Here is a 21,298-nt window from a genome sequence, read left to right as displayed (position 1 = left end):
ATAAAAGGTTCATACAATTCTTAGATTCTGCTTTCACACGCAAATCAGAGAACAAAATTTTACTTATCTATATACTTTGTTTTCTTTCCCTCCGATCAACAATATGCCAAACGATCCTTTTTATGGACCTCTAATTTCTTAGCACTCCAGGTACGAATATTCTCGGGCACTTCATGCTGTATAGCCTGCTACTATTTGGTGGAAGTTTGGAATCGAGATCTTCGCCGACAACCTTTCCTTCCGCATGCTAGCAAGGGAATCGGCACCTAAATACACAGCCGACCACGAGGTAAAAATCCGGGACATCCACGAGGATCTCAGGAACACAGAACTAAGACCAGAAGACCAAAAGACCTTGAGGGGGGGGATTCCAACCCTTTTCTACCACTCTCCTATCGGCCGCTATGGTAAACTTGGCCGTTCACCCGAGGTGCGAACATCATTCGTGACATCACAGTGTTCAATTCTCCTGCTACTCATTAGCATGGGACAGTTTGTGGTAACGGTTTGCTTTCCCCCTTTCTTCTCTTGGAGTATACGTAAGCATAGAATTTTCTTGATTGTTTTCCCTTTTTTTTTTTGTTTTATAAAATGAAAAACAATTTGACCAAAATTTAAGCATTACTATCAATACAATGTTAGCATATATTCTTAAATATTCTTTCCATTTCTTAAAGTAAACACGTTTTTTCTTTTTACACTAGTACATAACCTTTCCTTTAGATATTTTACAATTTCTTCCTTTCTTTTTTTTGTTAATACACTTGGTATTTAAAGTACACATTACTATTACCCAGATAACAAGTACTTTCAGTAAGCATTGTGTATAGTTTATACTCTGTTATACAATGATAAGTAGAATCATGACATTCTAAGCTTATCAGGATATAACACTGCTCACTTAAGCTCTGCTTGATATCACAAGGATTGAAATAGCAATTTGTGAATTATTCATCAAATAAATTATATCCTCCACAACAGTTGCCATTCTACTACTTTCACGAATATCATTTGCTCATAATCATTCATTCATTCATTCTTCTGCTTGTCATATTCCAAATGCATTTTCTGTGCTGTTGGATTTTTTGTATTCTAACTGGCTGTTTGCTACTGATACTACTCTTTTGCTTTCCCTATTCAACTGTCCCCTTCTTATCCTACTATTTTATCAGTTATCCACATAACTGATTTATGGTGTTGTGAGTGAATGTAGCAGTAGATTTCAGCTGTGCTAAAAAAAAAAAGTGTTTTTAATTAGTGTATACTGTGTCTTTAGTGCAACTTGTGCAGCATTTTTTCAGTTTGGATACAAGTGTCCTTCAATGATAGTATCGAAATTTTTTGTTGTTTATATTGTGTTTTGCTATTTGTTCATTCTGCTTCTTAAAATGGCATCCATAAAGAAACATAAGTCAACGGCATGGAAGGCTTCTATATGAAAGTTTAGTTCTGCTTTGGATTTTTCGTGGATGTGTTGCGAAAATTGCTATGCATATGCACCGAAAAATGTGAAAGATTTGTGGACTGCAATCTTATCATTCTTTAGGTAAATGAGAAGAAGGAAAACATTAATGTATGTGAAAAGTGTCTTGATAGATTAGAGCAATTAGAAATGGGAGCAAGCGTTGAGACCATAGTAGAAGAGCTTAGGCAGGAGTTAGTGAAAATAAAAAGCAAAATGAAACAGAATATTAAACATCTAAAAATGAGATTGGCTGATGATAAAGGAGGGGGAAGTTAGTATTATGAAGAAAGAGCCAAAGGATAGTCGTATATCATTGTATGGGGACTCGATTATTAGAGGTGTGATGGCTAATAAAGTGCACAAGACATGCTTTCCTCGTGGAACAATAAAGCAATTAACTGATGCATTGCAAAAAAGGAAAGACCGGGAATCAAAATTAGTGGTAGTCGTTGGCACAAATGACAGTTGGGAAGAAAAAGGATGTTGATAGAGACTTGAAGTTTTTGTAACACGTAAAGAAGAACAGTTGGGAAAGTTGTAGGTATGTTGCCCAGATATGACAAGAGTGAATTAAGAAAAACAGAGATAGTGAATAGTAACATGGCTGAGTTGTGCGAGGTAAAGGGGGTTCAATTTGTAAACCTGTGGAGTGAATTTGAAGGGAAGTTGGAATGGTTTAAAGTTGATGGATTCCATTTGAATGGGTTTGGTGTTGGGCATTTAGAAAGGCTGTTGTTTTCTGAGAAGACACAGAGTCAAGAAGTTAATGTAGTAAATGATCAGAATCTACTTGTGAAGCAGGATAGCACAACTAAATGGATTGTACAACAAGATAAAAATGGATATGAGGGTTGATGATGTGGTTGCAGCAGCAGCACAAGATGATGGAATGCATAAAGGTGTGGATGAGACAGGTAGGAATTGTGGTATAGCAGCTAGAACAGAGAATTCTGGTGCTGGTAGAATGGTCTCACACAGGGATTCTTATATTTGTACCCAAATGTAAGCAGTATTCGAAATAAGAGAGCTGAATTTGTTGCATTGATTGAGTCAGTATGCCCAGAGATAATTGGAATAAGTGAAACTTGGTTGTCTGAAAAGGAGGATGTGATGTTGAGAATAGAATTAGAAGGATATATAATTTTCCAGAAGCATAGAAATGTGAAAAGAGGAGGGGGGAGAGAGAGTGATGTTAATGATTGCAGAGGAATTGTATCTGTAAAGTGTGGAAGTTGATAGCGCATGCACAAATTATGAATCTGTGTCGTGTGAAGTTGAAATAAACAGGTTAGTATATCTGATAGGATGCTGTTATAGGCCAGAGAATGCAGAGAATCCCAATTGTGAAATGTTTAGGAAGATTAGTTGGGCATGTAAAAAGAAGGCGATCCTAATTGGAAACTTTAATTACAGGAATATAGAATGGAAGGAGGAAATAGTATATGGAAACAAGAAGAGTGAGTTTGTGGAATTTCTGAGAGATAAATATCTTGAGCAGCATGTGATTGAAACAACTACAGGCTTTAATGTTTTGGATTTGGTAATAACTTTACAAGATACATTTGTTAATGAGGTGTTGACACTGCTGCCAGTTGGTGAGAGTGATCATGATGTATTTGTTTGGGAAGTAATGAAACAAAAAAAGGTTACTGCCAAAAATGGATATCTGTGGAAGTATAAAGCAGGTAATTTTAGGAAGTGCTGTGGTCAGTTAGCATCAGTACATTGGGTAGATGGGCTCAGCAGAAAATATCTTGATAATGCATGGAAACTCACAAGGTAGTATCTAACAAAAGCAGTGTGTAATTGCATACCAAGGGTTAAGTGAGTAAATAGAGTGGTAGTGAAATGGATGAACAGTGAAATCAAGCAAGCTGTGCTGGGAAAGAAAATGTTATGGAGGAGGTACAGACAATTGGTGGTGATCAGATCCATGAAGAGTATAAAGTGCAGGCTAGGAAGGTGATGAGCATGGTAAAAAAAGAAAAGGTGCAGTATAAGAGGAGATTGGCTGGTCAGGCCAAGGTTTACTCAAGGGAATTTTTTCCCTATATGGCAATCAAGAGAAAGAATAATTATGGCAGGTTAACACTGGTGATAGTCATGGCAGCAGAATAACAGCAAATTATATAGTGGAATTATTAAACAAGCACTTGACCAGGGTATGTTACACTGGTATGTATTGCACAGCATCATTTACATCAGTAAACATACTAGTGTAAACAATGCTGTGCAATATATAGAAAAGAGTCAAGTATCATATACACTGATATTCTTGGACTTTGCAGAGGCATTTGATAGATTGCCACATGATAAGTTGGTGTACAAGCTGCAGATGATGGGAATAGATTGTATATTGCTTAGATGGATTGAAGATTGGCTCTCTGAACGATACCAGCAGATTGTGTATGATGGAGCAGTGTCTCAAAAAAGAAGGGTAAAGAGTGGCATGCCACAGGGTTCTGTTCTTGGGGCTCCTACTGTTTAATTTGTTTGTAAACAATATATCATGTGATGTCAGTCACCCTTCTTGCTTTTGAATGAGCTAACATTTCTCCTAATATACCTTTCACAACTCTTTTGCAGTTCTTACTTAATGATACTACTTATTCCTGTAATTCAAATGAAGATCTGGGGATCTTCATTTGTTTGCTGATGATACAAGGTTGGGAAGAATTATAAGTAGCACTACTGATATTAATTCCCTTCAGGAAGATTTGAATAGACTTTTTACTTGGACAAAGGAGTGGGGTTGTAATTTTAATATCAGTAAGTAGGTGTTGCATTTTGGAGTGCAGAAATATAAGGCTATGTACTATATTGATGATGCCATACTGTAGGAAGTGGATGAGATTAGAGATTTTGGAGTGATGGTTGACAGCAGACTGAAGTTTAGAGGGCATATTGCTAGTGTTACAGAGGCTGTACATTGTAGTACTTCTATGATAAGAAGTACTCTAACATGTAGGAATAAGTAAGTGGTTGTGCCACTGTATAAAGCACTGGTCAGACCACACTTGGACTATTGTGCTCAAATCTAAGGATGCAAACTACTGTTTCAGCAAGCATTTTAGATGAAAGGTTAATTACAACTTGAAACTTGACTACATCTGAGAAAAAGATCTTCACAGATTGTTATATTTCTTAATGTATTTCTCTTTAATTTTTAGAAATTCTTTATGGGCTGATATATTAGAGAGAACAGACCAAAGTTAAGGATTAATAATTGATGACAGTTATGCTTGGAGAGAATTTATGGTTGCATTGATAAGAGAGTAGGTCAGTAAAGCAAAGCTGGCATACCTGTAGATACAAAGAGCTTTAGAAGAGTGAAATTTAATTTTCAGCTAACTTTTCCAAGGTTAGCTGGTTGAGTTCCTTTGATAAATGAAGTTTCCATTTACCATATTGCTTAGCTATGCCTACTTCAATTACATGTCTTCCCAATGACATCCTTTCTTTCTCAGTTTATAGAAAACCAACCCACACAGATACATATACCAACTTTCTCATCTCCCCCCCCCCTCTCAACAATATGGTTATCAAAATTCTTGTCAAAAGAGCTCTAATGTCTATTCTACCAATGGTGATGTTACTGCTGAACTTATTTATTCACCAGTCTTTACTGTCAAATGCCTACAATGCCAAAAAAAAGGTAGGTCAACAAATTAAGTGTTCCTCCCATCTCTCTGAACATGTTAACTGCAGTAATGTTATCATTGTTCCTTATATCCAGGCCTCAGAAAAAAATAGTCTTAACTCTAAAAAAAAAAAAGTGCAATCTTTGCATGGCATTCAAAGCCTATCTCAACCTGGCTACCCTCATCTGCTCTTCCAAGGATCCTCTATCAATACGAAGTTCTTTGTTAAGAACTTCGTATTGATAGAGGATCCTTGGAAGAACATCTGCTTAGAAGAATGTAAAAAATGCATCTGTCGCCATAAGTATGCTCAATCAGGACTTGCTGAATGCACAGAATTGCACTATGCTTCACCACAAAAAAATACAATTTGAGACTTTTTTTTTTTTTGAATCGGCAGCAGAATTAAACAACCAACCTAATCTTAATAAACATGATTGTATTAAACATCCCAAGATTTGGGAAACTCTAATTCTTGGGCCTCCTGTACAGACAACTAAAGCTAGCCAACAGCACTCCTCATAAGACCTTAGGCTTTCAGTCTAATCTTTTCCAATTAGTGTTTATGCAAATTTGTTTGTATTTTGCAATTTTAATATTGTTTCCCTGACAATGTCTCAGTGACCGAGATGAAATATAGGAGTGATTAAATGTGCTGTATTTATTCCATTAAACCTCATCATGAGTTCAGCATGATGAGGTTTAATGGGTCAGTTGCTGCAGTATCCAGGTATTTGCTTACGCTTGGAATCGCCGAACTTTATATAGTTTCTACTATATTCGGCTAAGAAACGATATGGGATGTAATATCCCTTAACTTAAACAAGTCCTATGCATCTGTCTCTGTGTTAACTACACCCACACTCTTGCAAAGTGATCACTGAGTGATTCAACTGTTTCTATCTCTTTCTTACTGCTAGGACACAGAAAGTCATGGGATTTCTTATGGCTTTCTTGGCTAATTTCTTCTCGTAATCTGATTTTTTCCCCCCTTCCTTACTATGTCAGTCACCCTTCTTGCTTTTAGCTTGTACTGCTGATGAGCTAACATTTCTCCTAATATACCATTCACAACTCTTTTGCAGTTCCTACTTAACGATACTAATTATTCCTGTAATTCCCTGCGTGATCCTCCTGAATATGGGTATGCATTGTGTTCTTACCTTCCTTCAGAAAACCTCTTGATTATTTACTGTGCACTGCTGACATCCTTGCAGTGCAATGACATAAGAAATTATAAGAGAAGGATGTCAACATCTCACACAATCTTTAGTCAAGTCAAACTAACCAGCATCATAAACTTAAGTTTATAATTACTTATGCTTCTGGCATTTATATAATGACAATATCTTCTTGAATTCATGACTGTCCTTATTGCAATAAGCTTAAGCAGTCAGAATTTGGCATGTGCTAAATAAGAAAAGTAAAAGGGAGAGGATAGCTGTTTCACACTTCTTGCTTTTACATGTAATGTTTTATTTTTCATATATTCAGACTTTAGTGAACTGTTTTATTCTATTTATTTTTATAGATGAAATGCTTAATGTTTAATCCTCCAGATTTCTTTAAAATAGCTTGTCTATATATAGTGCAAAATGTAAGAGGTATATTTTTTTTTCTTTATTGTAGGCTATATGAAAGTCACAAAAAATTACAAAAAGTTAATCAGGGATTAGAAGACAAACTTTTAAAATTGGTAAGTCAACAAACTAATTGAGCAATTCCTCAATTCATTATGAACATCTGTGGGCTAATAAAACATGGAAAAATATGGAATGTGTGGTATCCTAGAATACATGTTGTTCTCTAGTATTAAGTGAATACACATTTATCTTTCTCACTGGTAGTCTTATTAGGTTGTAGTAGAGGAAGGCAGATCATTTCCCAGAAATATTAAGGTTCTTGGTATGTTTCATGGACTGCTAAACCTGAACTTTAATTTGGAAAATAGAAATAAGGGTCATTTATTTTGTTTTTTAATACCTGATACTGTCCTGTGTATATGATATTACAGGAGGGTGGACGAAGAAGAAAAAAAAATTAAATGAAGCTTTTGAGAATGAAGTGAATATTGTAGAAGGTACAATGAATGAAGGGACAAGCTGTTGTGAAAAACAGATATTTTGATAATGTAACTACTGTGTCTAAATGTTAACAACATTTAGAAAATGGTTGTTCAGCAAGTAGATTAACAAACTCCCATTGTGTTCAGATTTACTTCGAAACAGATCAAATGTTGACAATAGCACATGAGCTGCTAGGATATTTGCCTGCATTGTCAGTGATGACTAATAGCTTGCATGTACTGTTGACACTGTTTCCAAGTGATTCTGAACACAGAGGAAGTTTCTCACTGTTCTACTTAATCAGCAGTCATATTTTCTAGACGCCAAGTATTTCATTGTGTGTCATCTCACCCTCAGGCATATTGGAGAATGAAAATAGCAGGAGCAGTGTAATTGGACATACAAAAAGGTTTTATTAGAATTCTCAAGTGAAGATACAGAAGCAGCAGAGATTTATGCTCCCCAGAAACTCATTCTCTATCCCCCCCATCTTTTTTTGCAAGGAAAACTTGCCTGAGAATTCATTGACAGGCATATTAGACTGTGGAAATATGATTTACAACCCTGTAATTATAAGAAATCAGTTTACTTGGTCATGATAGGCATTTGTCTAAAACACAAAGTAAGATTCCCAGGATGGAAGATAAGATTTATGTACAGTAAACTCTCAATTACTCAGTCATGTTGAAAAGTCAGTTTGCTGGTTTTTTAACTGAAAGAATGGCTGACTTAATGCATAATCCAGCAATCATTTGATATCTTAATCCATTCACAAGTCATTTAATAGAGGATTTCATTATTTGGGTGTCAAGTAATTGAGAGGATCTCTCAATTACCTGAGAGAGAGAGAGTGTGTGTGTGTGTGCGTGTGCGTGCGTGCCCCCATAAAGTTTCAAAAATTATAGCAACGTTCCCATTTTTCTTATATACTGTGTACCATTTAAGATTACATTGCACAGCAAGAGAACATAATTAAATAACTATTTGTGAATAGCTTAGAGTAAACAAACTTTCAGTGAAATCCAAGAGTTCACTAGGCAGACCACAGATTGACAGAATGCTAAAAACAATGAATCTCTCATGTTGTGCATTGATTCAGGGTGTTCAGAGCTATAGAAATTAATACTAGCTTTCTTATCTCCACTGAGAATATACCATTAATATATATATATATTCCCAAAACTACAACATAAAAGACTCCTCCTATAGTAATCTTTAATCTTTTAGTCAAGCATGCCATGCTGTGCAGAAGAGGAATGGAGAACATCAGAGTTATACCAAATTAATTAATTGACTAGCATAAAAGGATTGAACACTAGCTGTGTACCTATAAAACTTAGTTGTTACACATAATTTGTTTTAAACATGAGCAATTTACTTAAAGTAAATCAGAAGCAAAAGTCTTGCATCATTGTAATTGGAATTGTACTGATGGCTGAAGTATTCCAGAAGTATGTAAATTATAAAACTGTGTAAAAAGTTTATTGTTTTTATATATGTAATCCTTTAAGATTAATATTTCTGAAGAACTCAATAGTGTTAGTTACATCCTATGGTCATGCAGCACTTTCTTCCCTCAAAGAGATTGCTCATTATTATATTTGTTATTTTCTGCTTTTAAACCTAACCAGTCGGTCATCATCATCAGTTTCTTGATATGTACCCCCAAAGGGCATTGAGATTACTATGACAGCACTACATGATTAAGTTTATATTATTATTAGTCTCCTATCAACAATTTTCCTCCAAATCAATCTGTTACTTGTGAGCACTCAAACTAACATGATGTCATATCTAACATTTCGTGCTTCTAAGGCATTTCTGACTAAATCAGTCCACCTAGACCTTGGTCTTCCTCTGGATCTCTTTCCTGCCATCTTGGCAACAAATACCTGTTTTCAGTACCGTCAACAGGGTGTAGCATAGAGGCAGCCTGCCTCACGGCGCTGCTTAATAAGGGCATTCGTTCAGTCATATTGCAGTAGGTGCCATATTAGGCAACAAGATATTTTACATCTGATGTAGATGCAATAGATTTATTTGAAGAATTAAAATTTCTCTCAAAAATAATACAAGAGAAAAATGGTCTTCACCAAATTTTATCATATAAATAACCAAAATCTTGTAGAAATTTATCCCAACATAACCACCGCCCTAAGGATATTGTTAACAATTCCTGTTAGCGTAGCAAGTGCGGAAAGAAATTTTTCCAAGCTTAAACTGATTAAAAATTATTTGCAAACAACAATGACCCAAGAAAGATTGGTTAATCTAGCAACTATATCGGTAGAGGCGGACATAGTTTATAATTTAAATTTAGATCTTCTAAATTTAAACAGTTTTATTGTGTGATATCCCCGTAGAGCAAACATTTAATTAATATTATTATGTAATCGTTTTGCATTAATGTTTTTCTTGTAATAAAAACAAAATAGCAATTGGAGATTTTCTTATATTTTTGTCTTATGATCCATCAGGGGCGATATTTAATTATTTGCCTCAGGGCACGATCTGATCTGGCAGCGGCCCTGCCTGTTTTACTAACCTTCCTTCACACATTCTATTTCAGTGGCCATACCATCATAAATAAGCACTGCTTGACACATTCTTGAATGCTAATAATGTCAAGGTTCTTTCTAATATCTTGATTTTTAATATGATTTTACCATTGATGCCATTGGTTCATGTCTCTATTTTTTTCTCAGAACCCTAATATCTGTGATCGCTAGTCTATGGTCCAGTGCCTTAATTCTAACCTAACTCTCAGATCCATAACTTAAACCTGCCTTGACCACTATCTTGTATACTGCTAATTTGGTGTTTTAATTAATTTTGCCCTTAATTCCATATAAATTTATTCAGCTGGCTACCTAACCACACCAGATTTGCTTATTCTGTTGTCTATTTCCAGATCTAACCTGCCATCTTCGCTAAAAACTGTGCCGAAATAGCTGAAATATTTTACTAGTTTTATAGGATCTCCATTCAGAATCTAACTGAAGTTTTCTATGCTCCTGCCTGTTTTCATAATTTTGGTCTTTTTTATTGCTGATTTTCATGCCAAATTTGTTACAGCTGCTATTCAGTTTAGTTAGAGAATCCTGGAGACTTGCACTAGATGTGTTCAGGAGTACAACATTATCTGCATAAAGCAAAGAGCTAAGTTTGACATCTCCAATTCTAATATCATGCTTAATGCCACTTTCTTTCATGATATGATCTATATAGATGATGATTAAGAGTGGAGATAATGTTCACCCTTGTCTTATCCCAGATTTTGCATCAAACCATTTTCCCGTATTTCTTTCAATTCTAACTGCTGATCATCATCATCATCATCATCAAATTCCTGCCATGTACCCTCAAGGGGTGTACAGGATATGATAGTACTACATGAAAAAATTACATCATTACTAACTTCCTATCTACAATTTTCCTCCAAATCAGTCTGTTACTTGTCAAGACTCCAACATTATCAGATCTTATATTTCTATCGTCTAAGGCACTTTGTACCGTATCAATCCACCTATATCTTGGTCTTCCTCTGGGTCGTTTTCATGCCAACCTGGCAGAGAACACTTGTTTTGCTAATCTTTCCTCTCCCATTCTATTTAAGTGACCATACCATCTGATATTAGCTCTGCTAACGCATTCCTGGATGCTGACAATGTCAAGTTCTTTCCTAATATCCTCATTTTTAATATGATATTGCCATTGATGCCATCTGTTCACGCCTCTGATCTTTCTCAGGACTCTCATATCTGCGGTCTCTAGTCTTTGGTCAAGTGTTTTACTTCTGACCCAGCTCTCAGATCCATAAGTTAAAATTGGTTTGAACACAGTCTTGTATACAGCTAATTTAGTGTTCCGACTAATTTCTTTCTTATTCCATATGAATTTATTCAATTGACTTCCCACGATACCAGCTTTGCTGATTCTGTTGTCTATTTCTATATTTAGTTTACCATCTTCAGTAAACATTGTGCCTAAGTAGCTGAAATGTTTTACTTGTTCCACAGGTTCTCCATTCACAACACAGTTGACATTTTCAATGATTCTGCCTATTTTCATTGTCTTTGTCTTTTTATTGCTGACCTTCATACCATATCTACTACAACAGTTATTCAGTTTAGTCAGAGAATCTTGCAGACTTGTAGTGGATTTATTTAGAAGTATAACATCATCCGCATAAAGCAAAGAACTGACATTAACATCTCCAATTTTGATATCAGGTTTAATACCACATTCCTTCATAATGTGATCCATATAGATAATGAATAACAGAGGGGATAATGTACATCCTTGTCTCACACCAGATTTAACATTAAACCATCTTCCTGTACTTCCTTCAATTCTAACTGCTGACTCACAACTCAAATAAAGACTAAGTATTGCTTGATATAATGCCCCATTGACACCATATAACTGCAGCGTATTGAATAGCTTCTCTCTTGGCACCTTGTCATATGCCTTTTCCAAATCGACAAAACTTAAATACAGATCTTTGTTATATTCCCATGCTTTTTCGTAAAGTGAAGAAAATGTGACAAATTCTTCACATTTGTCGTAAAGTGAAGATCTGATCCTGACAGCCTCTATTTGGCCTGAATCCAGCTTGTTGTTCACCAAGCTTTTCTTCCACAATTCTTCTCAACCGTTTCTCAAGTATACTTGCATAGATCTCGCCAGGAACACTCAGTAGGGAAATACCTCTGTAATTCTCACATTCAGTTTTATTTCCCTTTTTATATATGGGTACTATGAGAGCTCTACTCCAATCATCAGGAATTCGTCCCTCTGTCCAGGCTTTCTGAACTATGCAGTGCAGCCACTGTAAGACTCTTATACCACCATACTTCAGCATTTCTGGTCGAATATCATCTACTCCTGCTGCCTTTCCACATTTCAAGCCTTTGATGGCTTTTTCTACTTCAAGTATGGATATGTATTCCTGACTGCATGCCTGGTCAGTGTTTTTTATCACTGTGCTGTCATCACTGCTTGTTTCATTTAGCAGTTTTTCAAAGTAATTACTCCATAATTCAAGGATATCTTTTTCTCCTGTTTTCATTTCACCTTTATCATCTCTAATTCCTTTTACAGCACTCTTTCCTCCGTTCCTAAGCTTCTTCAACAACCTCCAGAATATTTTGCCACCTTCTTGATATTTATTTTCTATATTCTTGCCAAAGTCCTCCCATGACTTTTGTTTAGCTAGTTTTACACACTGTTTAGCTTTCTTACATTTGTCTCTGTATTCTGTAAGAGTAAAAGCTGACTTATTTGCCAGGAACTTTTGATATGCTTTCTTCTTTTCCTTCACTGCCTCTTTAACTTCCTGTGTCCACCAGGGGAGTTCTGATTTTTTTATCCTTGCACACAACCTCACCACATGCCTCTCTGGCAGAATCAATCAATGTTTCCTTCAGAGTTTGCCACTGAATCTCCAAGGTTTGATTCCTGTTCTCAAACTCTTTCATTTTCTTTTCAATAATAATTCTGTATTTTAGTCTACAGTTCACATCTGAGAGCTGCTCAACTTTTATTCGCTTTAAAACTTTCTTACATGTTATTCTTTTGAATATGAAATTCAATTTTATCCTGCTCAAGACTAAATAGTGATCACTTCCAATTTCAAATCCTCTGTACACTCTGGTGTCCTGCACCAGGGAGAAAACATCACTATCAACAATAACATAGTCAATGAGACTTTTCTTATTCCTAGCCTCTTCTCTCCATGTGAATTTGTGCACATTTTTATGTTGGAACATGGTGTTAGTAATAACCAGTCCATGTCCTGAGCAGAAATCCAACAGATATTTGCCATTATTATTAGCTTTGCTCTTTTCTCCAAATTTTCCCAAAATATTTTTGTATGTCTCACAATCATTTCCTACTCTACTATTTAGATCTCCAACAAGGACCAACTTTTCCTTTTTCATTGTGTCAGTTGCTTTTTCTAAAGCCTCAAAAAATTCCTCCACTTCTAGCTTAGTAGAACCTTCTGTGGGACCATAGGCATAAATAAGTCTCATTGTCCAGTTTCCCATTCTCATATTTGCCCACATTACTCTACTTGAGACTGACTGCCATTCAAGAAGATTAGCCTCGTATTTTGTGTTGAATACTATGGCTACTCCTTCTTTTCCTTGATTGTCATTGCCTGAATATAACATTTTGTATTTATTGCTCAGAAAGATCTCACCAGTTTTGGTCTTTTTTGTTTCAGTCACCCCTATTATGTCGATCTGGTACTTATCTAATTCCTCAGCTAGCTCCATTTCTTTGCCATTCAGGCTTCTTACGTTGATAGTACCGATCTTTAACTCTGGTGATGTTGAGTTGGGGCTTGTTTTCAGATTTGTTCCAGTAGCTGACTTCGCTGTTCGCCCTGGTTCCCTGGCGAAAACAACGGGGGCCTTGTTTAACCGGGCGACGCCCCAGCCGGCATGAAATTGTGTCATGTTGTACCATCATTTTTTATTTTGGTTTAACCAATAAGAATACAATTTGGTCGGCTAAATCCCAAATTGCCAGCCCATCCTCGTTCGTTCAGTATCAAAGTAGATACCCAACAGGGTGCACAACGAGAAGGTGAGGATTGGACATTAGGTCAGAAGCCCTGGTCGGTTCTCCGCATTCCTTTAAAGGCTATGTGGAGGTCTCCTCTCAGTTATACAGCTTTGACCCTTAAGCACCCCTAAGTGCTGATTGACAACTTAAATGTGGATTACGTATTGCTCTGTATAATGCTTCTTTCCCTCCATACAATTGAAATGTTTTGAAAAGCTTTTCTCTGGACACGTTATATGCCTTTTCAAGATCTACAAAACTTGAGTCATATTTCCATGATTTCTCAACTATTTGTCTTAAGGTGAAAATCTGATCTTGACACCTCTGTTTGGCCTGATTCCAGCTTGTTGTTCTCCAAGTTTCTCTTCCACAATCTTTCTCAACCTCTTTTCAATTATGCTTGTATAAATCTTACCTGGAACACTTAGTAGACAAATTCCTCTGTAATTCTCACATTCAGTTTCATTCCCTTTTTTGCTATAGACTGATACTATGAGATCTGTACTCCAGTCATTGGGAATTCGACCTTCTGACCAGGCCTCCTGAATTATGCAGTGTAGCCACTGCAAAACTTTTATACCTCTATACTAAGCATTTCTGGTCGAATATCATCTTCTCCATCTGCCTTTCCACATTTCAAGTCTTTGATGGCTTTTATGTTGAGTCCATACACCAGAGGTTGGTTAATCAACCTGTAGTACATTAGTACCGAGTATTGGGTGGTGGGTTGGGAAAGAAGGTACTTGCTCATGTTTGATTTGAATGACTATATATTGTATTCCTTGGGGAGCACAACAGTGGGTAAGACTGTTCCATAGTACACAGCAGTTACAGGGATGGAGGAGGAGGAGAAGAAACTTGTTCAGTGGGTTTCAAGGTGCACTGTGAAGGGATGTTGAGCAGCAGCTGCATGTGTTCCAACAACCTTAGTACTAATTGGGAGAATTATTGATGCTATTTCAGATGAACATGGAAATATATGTAGAATGCACATAGTGCAGAGACCAATCGTCTGTGCAAAAGTGGGGGAAATAAGTTGGTAAGAGATGAGTCATTAATAAGTCTGATTGCTCTCCTCTGTAATGAGTCAAGCATTTTGACAGAGCTTTTAGGGGTCCCACCCCATGTCAGAGCAGTATTTGATAGTTGGGCAGATTTGTGATTTGTATAAGGTTAACAGCTGTTCAGGGGTGAAGTAACGTCTTGAGCAAAAGAGAAATCCTAGTTTTTTAGAAGCTGAGAATGCAATGGTTGTGATGTGTTTATGCCAGGAGAGGCTTGATCTCCGTGCGATCAAGCCTCTCTTGATAATTCCAAGAGGAGAAATCTCAAATTGTCTTGAAATTTGTTGTTGTCAAAAATAATACTGGGAGAAAATGGTTCTTTTTTTATGATAAATAAGACAGTACTGGGTTTTATTAGTATTGAAATTGACTAGGTTATCTGAACTCCATTGGAGGATGGCTTGGAGATCAGAATTGATGGCACTGGTGGTTGATGTTCTGTAGGTTGCAGTGAGTTGTGTGGAGTAAGGTTTATCAAAAGAAAGGGAGGAGTGCAATGTGCTGGTGTCTGAAAAACTGATATTGGGTTGGAGGTCAGCTGAAGTAGGTTATTGATATATATTATTATTATTTGACACCTCCAGGGAGTCCAAAGATTCATCGAGGGAGGGCACCTGCTCTACAACTCTGTCTCTACCAATCAATCCACCAACTGACTGCAACTATACAGCCACCTACTGCCGACCACCACCACTATTTCCACAGACAATTACAAACATCCATGCCCACGGCGGGATTTGAACCCGCAGCCCTTTGGCTGGCAAGTGGATACGCTAACCAGGTTGGCATATATGGTAGGAAGAGCATTGATGAGAGAACAGAACTTTGTAGAACCCCAGCATTAGTTGAATGGTGAGAGGATAAGGAACCATCCACCACCACACATAGTGTGTGTCCAGATGGAAAGCTGGCAATTCAACTACAGAGGTATTGAGATAGACCAAGCCCTTGTGCCAGACCTGGTCAAATGCCTTGGAGATATCAAGTGCAATCACTTGAGATTCGCCAAACTTCTCCATGGCATTTGTCCAGAGATTGGTGACATATGTGAGCAGATTTCCTGTTGATCGGCAGCAACGGAATCCTTACTGACAGTTGTTTATTAGATGGGTACTTGTGCCCTTGTGCCAGACCTGGTCAAATGCCTTGGAGATATCAAGTGCAATCGCTTGAGATTCGCCAAACTTCTCCATGGCATTTGTCCAGAGATTGGTGACATGTGAGTAGATTTCCTGTTGATCAGCAGCAATGGAATCCTTACTGGCAGTTGTTTATTAGATGGTTACTTTCAAAGTAGTGTAGGAGTTATGAATTGATGATTTTTTTTCCATTATTTTAGACAGGACTTAGGTGAGTGAGATGGGGCTGTAGTTGGATGGCAGTGACTTCGCCCTTCTTGGGAATGGGTTGAATATAGGCCAGTTTCCAAGTGTGGGATAGATACCAGTGGAGTAAGACAGTATATATAGGCGACATAGGACAAGAGTCAGTTCTGGTGCACAAACCTTCAGGACAACTGGAGGAATGCCATCAAGGCCCGGCAACTTTTTTGTGTCTAATTGGACAATATTTTTCTGATCTCATTCTGACAAAAGGATATAGGGGGCATTGTATGTTGGGTGTCTGGAATGGTTGGGGGCAGGGAATTTACCATCGTCAGTTATGTATGCATTGGAAGCAAAGTTGGTGTTCTATGGTCATGTAGATTGGCAAGAAGATTGGCCTTTTCTGTAGGTGATGATGCAATAGAGCCATCTGGGTATGATATGGGTGGGAATAATGTTGGGCAGAAGTTATGACTGATTGCTCTGGCTCGAGACCAAAAGGCTCGGCTGCTGTTTGGACAGGCTGCTAATTTCCTGCTTTTTTGCTCTTTCTGTTTTGGAAGCATCGATTGTTTTTTGGGCTTTTTGAGTTCTTGATTTGAGCCAGTTATGGTATGTTTGGTTTTTCATTTGAACAGCCTTGGCACATCTTTTGGAAAACCAGGATTTAGTTAGGGAATGGCAGGTCAGAGGACTGTGGGGAATGTATGTTTCCATGCCAGTGAGGATTCTTTGGTTATAAGTTCAGTGCATGTTTGGGTTGGAAGGTCAGAGGCAATAGTACAACCATGGGAATGAGGCACAGACGTTGCGGAGGCTGCCCCACTTGGCACCATTTAAATGCCAAACTACTCGTATGGGAGTATCCATGTAAGCATTGTTGCATGAGGGGGGGGGGATGAGCACTAGGTTGTGTTCAGAATTGCCTAGGAGGCCTTCTATATTCACTATGTATTTGGAAGGGTCATTGGTTAGGAAGAGATCCAAGGTATTTGGAGAGTGGTTCAGGTTATAAGGTATTCTGGTTGGCATCTGAACAAGTTGTGTAAGGTCATTAGTGATGGCAAATGCTTCAGCATCTCTGCCTGCAAGATCTGTACAGCTGGATATTAAATTGGTGTTGTGGATATTAAAATCTCCTAGGAGGATGACTTCACTGTTGGGAAAGTGGGACTGGAGAAAGTTAATTTTTAAGGAGTATTGATATATGTAGAATATCTGCTATCTAGCGATAATCTTACATTATTTTTTTTTTAGCTGCAGCCAAATTTGATAAAATAATAAAATAAAAAATGGAAAGGATAATTTTTATTATTATTTATTATGTAGTTAAACATATCCAAAAATGTATATCGGAAAAATGCATTATTTTTTGTAATAATTAGAAATGTTTTTATAAAAAAGCTGTTACTTACACCCCATCAAAAACTATTTGATTGTAATATTTCATCTTTTAAAAAGGACCTGCTTGTAAATGTAGTTTTTTTTATTTCTGTAACATATACTTGAGAGAAGAAATTATTAAACTTTTCATCGACATTTTCACGGCATTGTAGAACTGCAAACCTGTTTACAAGTGCCCTTCACCTCACTGCCATGTTGATTACCTCATAAGACAGTAATGCACTTGTGCATTGTACTTCTGAAGAGGAAGTTGAATGAGTACAAAAGATTAAAATAGAAAAGCTGGTGTGCTCTTTAAGAACACAGAAAGCAATGATGTTCTAGAAGGATGTTGGAAGTTGTAGAGGAGTAAATAGTTTTAAGGAATTTCTTAAGCCAAAAAGATTGATAAGAGTGTTAAGGAAACAAATAGTTATCCCAAAATTAACAAATGAATTTCCTTTATATGAAGTAAAGTTGTGACAGATAAAAGTGATTATATAGTTTCTCCCGAAGCATCAGACAGTTCCTTTTTCATACCATATGCAGAAAGCTTATTCCAGATAAGCGCTATAAACCCATAAGAGCTGAACTTTGTGTATATAAGGATAATAATGAAGCTTTCACAGGGAAACTGGGAATTTTAAAATTATCTTCATGTTCTAAAGAAGTAGAAAAAGAACTGATACTCCAAAGAAGATACAAAAGAAATGCATTTTTTTTTTTTTTATAGAAAGATTACATTACAAAAAAAAATTTTTTTTTTCTTTTTTGGTTTTAGAGGAAAAACAGATGAGTGGAGAAATTTATATTTTATGGCCATTATTGACAGCTGAAAAGACGGTGAGTTATGAGCTTAAAGTGTATTCTCACAAAATCCTGTGATTTTTGAAGCAGAAGAAATCTTATGTAATGTTTGTTCTTTAGCTGTGTTAAATGTGTGGGCCTTTATATTCTCTTTAGGAGATAAATTTATTTGAAATGCAAAATTGTGTATAGTGCTTGCAAAACATAAACATTTTACACATACACTATTTAAGATAATACAGAAAAATCTACACTAATATTATTTGATAATAAATATATTATTTTGAATTTCCTTTGTCTTTCACTCAATCTCTTAATGTATCATAACAACATCCCAGGTACGAATCTGTGGTAGTAACCATTTCTCTTATAATAAAAAAGAAAGTGGAAACACATGCAATAAAACATATGTACTCCTCTTTGTATTCCTCTTCAAAATTTTTTGGTATGGTTCTGTCACTCTGCTCCCAAAAATATTATAAACGTGTTTTGTCATTCTTGCAACTGTACTGTGGAAGATACTAGAGATGTCTAAAAATAAATTGAGTCATTAAATTAAATACTTGTTTACTAATAATGGACGTATTTCTCATAACTTTTAATTACTACATAAATAATAAAAGCTAATTGATAGACTTATAAGTTATAATTTTGTTGCATTCATATTTTTATTAATAGGAAGTAATGGTAGTAACAGTTATTGAGTTTTGCACCTTTCTTTTTTCAGGTAGATAAATTTGAAACAGAGAAATCATCCCTTACAAGAGACATAGCTGATCTTACTACAAGGCTAGTAGAAGCACGTTTGGCCATAACAGAACTAGAGGAAGAAAATGTATGTACTTTTTTCTCAAGAAAATGTATAATACTGAATCTTTGTTATTTGAGGTTGGATATATCATTAGGCTTTTTAGTTTCCCCATTTTGAAGGTGATTTTCAACATTGTACAATTCATAATAGCTAACCATGTTAAATTTTTTCATATAAAATATTAAATGCAATTCATATTTAGCTAAACATTTATTCAGTTCATTAAAGGAGTAACTTTTGATTTTTAATTTTCACAGAAATATAGTGAAAAGCAACAATTTCTTCAGCAATAAATGCACTTTATTGCAAAAGTATTTTATTTTCTGTTATAGTGGTGTTTCTAGTCTTGTAGAAACTTCAGTTGACATTACTTAAATGGTCTTTACTGTTGTGATTTTGCTTTGATTTTCTTCATCACCAATAAAAATTGGAGCTATTAACTTAGTAACATAAGTCATTGGAAGAATGCGGTGGATAATCAAATAAAAGTTAATTGAAAAAGCCACACATATTATGTACCTATTTTATGTACCACACATATTAAACCTATTTTTGTGTCTCTTGTGATCGAGATGCTTTAAAATTTGCATATACATACCGTACCTACATGCAGTATCTTCCTGCAGAAGGAATTCTGTTTTGTGTGTGAAGAAGGTCATTAATACTCATATTTTTCATTTTAGAAATTATGGACTTTACAACCATGTTATAAATAACTTTTTTTTTAATTTCCCAGCATTTCAACCTTCGTATTAAGGTCATCATCTGGAGTATATACAGATATACAAGGACAAGCTGAGTTACATTTCACACAGTAAGCTAAAGAAACAATGATTTGATCACCGGTTATTCTACTGGCATGACCTCTAGTGAAAAAAAAAAAAAAATACAGATAAAATTAAAAATTAATTAAATATTTAGAAACCACATCAAAGCTAAATTCTATTTAAGATAACATAGGAGAAACATTCTTTGATATAGATAGTTTTCTTACAGTAACAATGATGTCCTATTTTTAACATGACAATTGTTATATTAGATTTATGATTCTGGATTATCTACAGTCCTTTTTATAGTTAGCTCTTAGGGAGAAAGGTTCTGTGGGTTAGAATATGTGCCTTCCATATGCTTGGGATTTTTAGACCATCATTATTGTTCAGATTGGGGTGGTTGATAAGAATCTCACAGGCTTCCTTAAATTTGCATTCATACCATGTTTTAGTGTGATGTAAACAACTGGTGCTTTTCGAGTCAATTCTATGTAAAGTGTTCAGGGCATGATCAGAAAGGCCAGCTTCACCATAGTTATTATATTTAATGTGTCATTTATGTTCCTTTTGTCTGATAGGAATTGTGCATCCTTTTTCCCCTATATATGGTAGATTACAGGTTCAATAAATCTTTACAGGTGCAAAATATATTTATTGCATCTGTAATCTATTTGATATTAAATCCAGCATTATTTCAAATGAACTGAAGCCTTTTGGCTCTTTATTTTAGTAGTTGATATTTAGAATTATTATATATGTTAATGTTCAGTGATATTTTAACTGTAGAAAAAATTCCAGTAAAATGGCATTTTACTGGCATTTATAATTACCTTGATTACCTTATTGAATAAAAAGGGCAACAGAGATGATATCAATAACTATAGGCCAATCAGTTTGCTATTACATCTGTACAAAATGTGTATATTGATTATATTAAATAGGATCTCAAGGTCTTTGGATGATGCCCAGCCATATGAACATACAGGATTCAGTGCAAGATTCTCTACTATACATCATATCCACACAATATTAACCAAGTAGTAGAAAAAGCAAATGAATATAATCTTTCTGCATATTTACTGTTCAGAGATTTTGAAAAAGCCGTTGATTCTCTATATCATTCAGAAATAATAAACAGCTTAAAACAACAAGCCCATCTCAACAAAGTATATATCTGATTATTAAAAACTGTACATCAAAACTCAAGAGCCAGTATAAATCTAGAATATCAGGGAAAGGAATTTGGTTTTGGAAGAGGAGTTGGGCAAGGAGATCCTGTATCACCCAAATTGTTTTCTGTTACATTAGAATTCTTTAAGAATGTTTTATGAGAAAACTATGCAATTAGTATCAATGGGAAAATCTCAATCACTTATGTTCTGCAGATGACATT

The 21,298-nt window shown here is 35.8% G+C and overlaps 1 protein-coding gene across 3 annotated transcripts in view; it reads left to right on the top strand.

Annotated features, from left to right (window-relative positions):
• Positions 1–21,298, top strand: part of LOC150102656 (uncharacterized) — a 144,005-nt gene that overhangs the window by 88,552 nt on the left and 34,155 nt on the right. For all 3 annotated transcript variants that reach the window (XM_090398926.1, XM_090398927.1, XM_090398928.1), the window contains 2 exons: positions 6,736–6,802; positions 19,052–19,159. In XM_090398926.1, the coding sequence (XP_090255052.1) occupies positions 6,736–6,802; positions 19,052–19,159 (175 nt within the window). The remainder of the gene's footprint in view (positions 1–6,735; positions 6,803–19,051; positions 19,160–21,298) is intronic.

This window comes from Typopeltis vanoorti, chromosome 10, assembly GCF_054136105.1.
Source record: "Typopeltis vanoorti isolate ZY-2024b chromosome 10, IOZ_Tvanoo_1.0, whole genome shotgun sequence".
Taxonomy (NCBI): Eukaryota; Metazoa; Arthropoda; class Arachnida; order Uropygi; family Thelyphonidae; genus Typopeltis; species Typopeltis vanoorti.
Note: the sequence above shows the minus strand (reverse complement) of the source record. Positions and strands in the feature narration are given on the sequence as shown.